Below are 6,000 nucleotides of genomic sequence, written 5' to 3' on the forward strand. Positions count from 1 at the left end.
AACTGTCTGTTACCCGGTTTAGTAGCGGGTGTAGCGCAGTCCGTAAGAGGCTTGCTGTAGCTCCGAAAATCGATGGTCGATGGTCCGAAAACGTTGGAACCAAGCCTTTCATACCTCCAGGATACCCGGCTTTTCTGCGAGGATAAAAACACTGACTTGATCATCGGCTGACCCCGGAAGTCACTCACGTCACGCCAACACGCGTTCCAAAACCTCAACGATTACGAATTCCAGTAAAACGCGTTGGCGCATCCCGAGTGGATTGATACGCAAGTGACGTTAATAGATTTTAGATGTATGTAGTTGGAAATGAGTATTACTTGACAGTTACTACAAAACTGCACACATTTATAGCATCCAGTCAATTTCTCGTTGTGACGACTTGATCCAAATTTATTAGGTTTTTCCGAGCAAGAACATATCTAATTGAATTAATGATTTAATAGATGGGATAGAGCGATATTATTGATTGAAATCATTACTAGGTACTGGCTGACGCGTTTGTTCGCCTCTTCTCCGAGGCGTGTCGTCCTTGAATACAGCTGCGGCCAACCTTCTCGATCTACAGAAAGAGCTCGGACAGAATCCATCCATTCGTCACTGTTCCATATCCGGCGAGACTCGGCAGTGAACTGCCTATCGATACAGAATGATCCGAGAATCTCAGGTCGACAATGTCCGGGAGTTCAGGGTAAAGAAATGGGGAGTTTTCACAAAAAAAAAAATCCACACTACCTCTAATAATCTGAATTATTTGGGTTGGACCTTGGTAGTGTATGGGACCCCACCACGGATCACCGTAGGGAACATTCGGACTCGTCTAAGCGGCCCACCGGAACATATGAATCATTTAATATTTATTCGAAATAAGAAAAAATCACAATTTCAATTTCAGAAATCATTGAATAATCACGGAATCATGTTCATTTCGGCCGTTTCGCGTTTGCCACCATCCTCTTCTTTCCACGATCGACATCGACACCACCAACTTTATATTGTTTAACTTTACCTACAAGTAAACGTTACAGAAAAAAAACTCTTAAAATTAAGAACTCCTGACGACGTACGTTTTGTAGGCGGTTTTATTCGGCTTTGTTCTTCTGCGATTGGTGGATTTTCAGTATGGTCAATGGCAATTTGTGATTCCGGTTCTCTGTCAAGAGGCGGACTTTCCAATTTTGACCTTTCTTCGTCTCGAAACGCTTGATCAGTTTCTTCTTGTGGGTACATTTCTGGAATTTTCAAGAGAGCGATTTTTTTCAAAATATTTCAAAATTTCCGCGCTTTTCTGGTTATTGCTGATTACCAGAATATCTTGAGTGAATAAATAAATAAGGAATTTGTTTTTGTAAACATGTTGCCAGCTGCGTTGTAACTCCAGAAATTTCAAAAAAAAATCCATGATGTGAACTGAACTCTCTGTCTTGTTGTGTAAAATTCAGGCGTACTTCTAATGAGCTCTATTCCATCTTGTTTTTCTTTTGTTTTATGGCACACCTACAAGCGTTTTCAATAAATAAACAAATAAACAAATAAATAAACTCACCTTGAATACGGTCCTCATACGGTTGAGGTGGTGGTACTGTCAAAGTTTGGGTGTATCTAGAAGTATCCGAAAGTCCTGATGATGGTAATTTCAACTGTAAACCTTCTGGAGTCACCACCAACGTCATCACACCGGGCATTCCGTTCGCAGCTTTAACAGCAACGATTTCATCTCATTTTTTTTTCTAATGATCCAAGAAAATTATCGACAAAACTCACATTTATTATATCCATTCGCAAAATAACCCACGGATGGTGGATTAGCAGATTGACAACAGAACAGCTCTTTCGCAAAACTCCAAACATCTGTGCACCAGCAGAAAATCTACAGAAAATTCACTTTTCAATGATTTTTCGTAATCAAAATGAGGAAAATTTTCAGGAACACAAACTGAAATTGGTGAGAGCAGTGGAAACAGAAACATTAGCCAGGTGATCAGAGTGTCCGCGTCCTGTGGGATCTCCAGTAACACGTCGTCAAGAAGGAACTCGAGGCTATTGCAGATCTGAAGAGAACAGATTTTTTCTAAAAAAAAAATGAATTTAAAAAAACTATAAAATTATAAAATTAGAAATTAAAAAATCAAAAAATGAATTGATTAATCAAAATTTGATAAATTTCATATTAAAAAATGATTTTTTTTTTGGTTTACTAGTGAGAACTGAGCGAAGAATCGAACAGAACTTATGTTACTATTATCATCATGTATTAATCACTACCACTATTCTATTACTATATATTTTATTATTATATATTATTATTGATTAAACCTGTAGTAAATGCTATTAAATTATTACATAATTATAAATTATATACATTAATAATAGATTAGATTAGATTCGATTAGTAGGAATTTAAAAGATTAAATACTATTGAATTATTGCATAATTATGAATTTTATTAATTAACAATAAAAAATTCGATCGGTAGGAATTCAAAGTAAAAAAAAATACTTGGCCTCTGTAAAATTACCTCGTAGGTGAAGTTAAGGCTCACATATGGTCCCGACACGAGAATGAATATGCAGACAAGCAATACAACCTAAGCAAGGTCCGATTGAACGGATTTATGAAAAATTTTGTGAACAAAATTCAAAACTTTTAGATTCAAAGACTTTTTGATTTTAACATTCATAGCATGTTTTTTTTTTCAAAAAAACATCATTTTAAAAAAATCAATGGAACTCGTACCAGTTTTGCTCTACTTAGATGCTCCTGCCTTGCTCGATTCTTGCGAATAAAATCAGAATAGTCGTGAGATTGCTGTGGTAAGGAATTCCCTTCCTGAAAATGTACAAGTTTTACAGTTTTAAAACAACGCTGTAACCTTAAAGGCCGCGTATCATGGAATTGACGATGTTAGGGTCTCACCACGAAAAGATGGGAATGTGGTTGTACATGGTAACGAACATGACAGTGATTACATTCAGTTCCCACTAGTAATCCAGGGAAAAAACGTGTGAAAAAGCACTGGTTGCAACGATCTGTCCAACGATGCAACTTATTACGAGTGGCAAAACAATGGCATCAGGCAACGTGTCTGCGATTGTGCATGGTCGAGGAGCTTCTGCTGCTCATTAGTGATCTTAGTTGAATTGCTGATGTTAGACGACGACGGAGGAACAACTTGCATTCTATCATGTAATGAGTTGCATCGTAGGGAGGACTGGTGCAAGCGAGGCTGTTCTTTTTGCTTTTCTGGATCGCTTTGTGGAATTGACCGTGATCACGCTCTTTGCAGATAATTACACGTCTATTTACCCTTCCCTCATTTATGGGGAGATCCTAACACCGTTAATTTCGTAAAATGCACCTTTAATAAGTGAATAAATAAATATTTACTCTTTTCTTGAAGATGGCCGACATACACATCAAAAGTACGAGAAGACATCCTATGTAGAGTACAACGCGAGAAAGTGTGTATCCAAGTGGAGCTCCACTGAAAAAAACGGCGAAAATCTGGATTAGTATAACTGTATCCTGGTGATCCTATATGGATCGATTGTACGACCCTCCGCTTTGGATCTGTTGTAGATATAATATTGATATATTGAGCGAGGGTCCCATCCCACAAATGTCTACCACGCTGTTGTAGATATAATATTTCGTGTAGTCACGCAATTAACGACAATACTAATTAAAAATTCCTAGAAATTGCCATAATTATAATTACCATAATTACCATAATTTATAATAATTACAGTCCTGTCAAACAAACTTTCTCTATGGTGCAGTTTGGCGTAAGCGACTCCACTCGAAGCGACGCGGTTCCCGCAAGCGCCCGCACGTGACTGCTATCGTATTGTTGCAGCACAGTTTCTACTTCAGCATACAGCCATGGGGCGCTGTTGAGCGAGGGTCCCATCGCGCAAATCTACTACTACACTGTTGTAGATATAATATTGACTCTATTGACTCATAAGTAATCCAAAAGTAATCTATAAGCGCACAAATTGTTTTTTTTTTTATTTATTTTAATTAGCACAGAGTAAAAGAAAATGAGGCTAGCGTCATGTAACTCGTCTGAGACCAGATGATTTCACCATCAAGGCGAAAAAACCTTGTTGAAGTCTTTTAGAGCAAAACTGGGAACAAACGTTTACTAATTTGTTGGTACTTTCGGTCGAAAAAATTAAACCTAGAAAGTCTTCTAAAAATTACAATTACTTATGCATCAACCTAACACAATGGGATGCTGCACGGAAAATTTGGATCTTCGATGGGACCCTAATCAGCAGCTCGAGCATTCAGCTCTGTCGTGTGTGCACGTGCATGCCTGAATACTCAATAAAATACGTACCTGCCAACAGCGCAAACATATCTGTTCCGAAACGGTCTCACAGGAATCATCCCTGTGCCTGAAGGAATGTTAACAGCCAGGCTGACCACGGCGAGAAGGAACATGAGCACTGTAAGGAATAAAAGTAGTAATAAAGTTGTACTGAAAAGTAGTAAGTGATAAAAATAAACGGTAATTAAAGTAATAATAGATAATAAGAAAAATAATAGTAGTAGTAATGATGAAAACGAAGTATAATAAAATAATAACGAAATTATAACGACAAGATGGAAACTTCGACAAAACAAATAAATCAAAAATAAATAAACAAATAAATCGATCGTGGAGCACCTATTGAATAGTGCTGCTCAAGGAAATTGCACATGATTGATCTAGGATCATCCAGGATAAAATTAAATCAATAAGTAATAATAAAAGGTAGTAAGTAATAAAAATAAATTGTTATAATAATAATAATAATAATAATAATAATAATAATAATAATAATAATAATAATAATAATAATAATAATAATAATAATAATAATAATAATAATAATAATAATAATAATAATAATAATAATAATAATAGATAATAAGAAAAATAATAATAGTAATAATAATGATGAAGACAAAATTTTACTTTTAATTAAGCACTATAAATTTCTGGGACTTTTTTCCTGGAAATTAACTGCAAAAAAATTACCAAGTACACGTTTTAGGGTGAAAAATGTGCACAGTTCATTTGGTCGTTGACTGGGCAACGATTCGAAAGACAATCCAACAGCTCGCTCCACAGCCGCCAGCATCAGTAGAAGTAGTGTGTAGAATAGGCAGAACTAAAATACATTTACTTGTTGTTTGTTGTTGTTGTTGTTTATTTCTAAATGATGATTTTATATTGAATCTCTAATGAATTGAAATTTTGAATGAATTTCTAGTGAATGATTTTATATTTCTAATGTCTAAAAAGTAGAGAAAATAGAGTTTTCATCGCTTCTTTCTCTTCCTTTCCTTTCTCTTTTTACTTTCGGTTTCCTACTATGCACCCCAAGTTTGAAACAAGAAAATTGTTAATTCCTAGAATTTATTTCACCCTAAAACAAGTTACCCGTAACTTTTTGTATCCATACCTCTTGCACCATAGCATTCACCCTACACCATGCATCGCCAAAAATCCAGGCTCCATTTGCGACAAATAGTAAGGAGAGAAGAATGGAAAGTGAGAGTGTCAGTAAGTTCACCGTAGATATATGCGCAAATATTATGTAGACGAGTGTCGCTCTGAGTTTCTTGCTGAAATAAATCAAAATTAAATTAAATTAAATTAAATCTGAGTTCATTTTGGTTGAACAAATTAATAGAATTAAAACAAAAAATAATCATTGAAATAATTTAAACCTGGTGTAGATTGTAGTGATAAGGATGATATTTAGGATGTATGACGCTAGTAGGAGTGCAGCTGTAAAATAAAAAAATCTTCAAGGTTCAAGGTATAAACAACAACAAGTATAACAACAGCAGTGGTAAACATGTTTTCTTTTCCTCTCCAAATTCTCCAGATTTACCTAGAAGTATCGCATTCGTTGTTCGTAGATTTGCTGCTGTTGATGTTGAAATTGCAATGTCTGCTAACACATCGTATTCGGATACGTACTCTTGATGTTGTGGTACCAT

The 6,000-nt window shown here is 35.6% G+C and overlaps 1 protein-coding gene across 3 annotated transcripts; it reads right to left on the reverse strand.

Moving 5' to 3' along the window:
• Positions 1-923: 923 nt before the first annotated feature.
• Positions 924-6,000, reverse strand: RB195_007920 (uncharacterized protein; the record flags this gene model as incomplete). 3 transcript variants are annotated; one of them, XM_064181814.1, is made up of 13 exons in its annotated part: positions 924-1,009; positions 1,068-1,232; positions 1,547-1,696; positions 1,765-1,870; positions 1,938-2,051; positions 2,519-2,587; positions 2,737-2,829; positions 3,388-3,484; positions 4,346-4,454; positions 5,030-5,162; positions 5,457-5,619; positions 5,725-5,785; positions 5,892-6,000. In XM_064181814.1, the coding sequence occupies 13 exons, from the start codon at positions 5,998-6,000 to the stop codon at positions 924-926; spliced, it is 1,455 nt and encodes a 484-aa protein (XP_064038574.1). The 3 variants fall into 3 exon arrangements, with proteins under 3 accessions (XP_064038574.1, XP_013307904.2, XP_064038575.1); XM_013452450.2 differs by lacking the exons at positions 5,030-5,162; positions 5,457-5,619; positions 5,725-5,785; positions 5,892-6,000 and having other exon boundaries at positions 4,346-4,449; XM_064181815.1 differs by lacking the exons at positions 924-1,009; positions 1,068-1,232; positions 1,547-1,696; ... (4 more) ...; positions 3,388-3,484; positions 4,346-4,454 and adding an exon at positions 4,787-4,965.

The sequence above is a fragment of the Necator americanus genome, chromosome I (assembly GCF_031761385.1).
Source record: "Necator americanus strain Aroian chromosome I, whole genome shotgun sequence".
Lineage (NCBI taxonomy): Eukaryota > Metazoa > Nematoda > Chromadorea > Rhabditida > Ancylostomatidae > Necator > Necator americanus.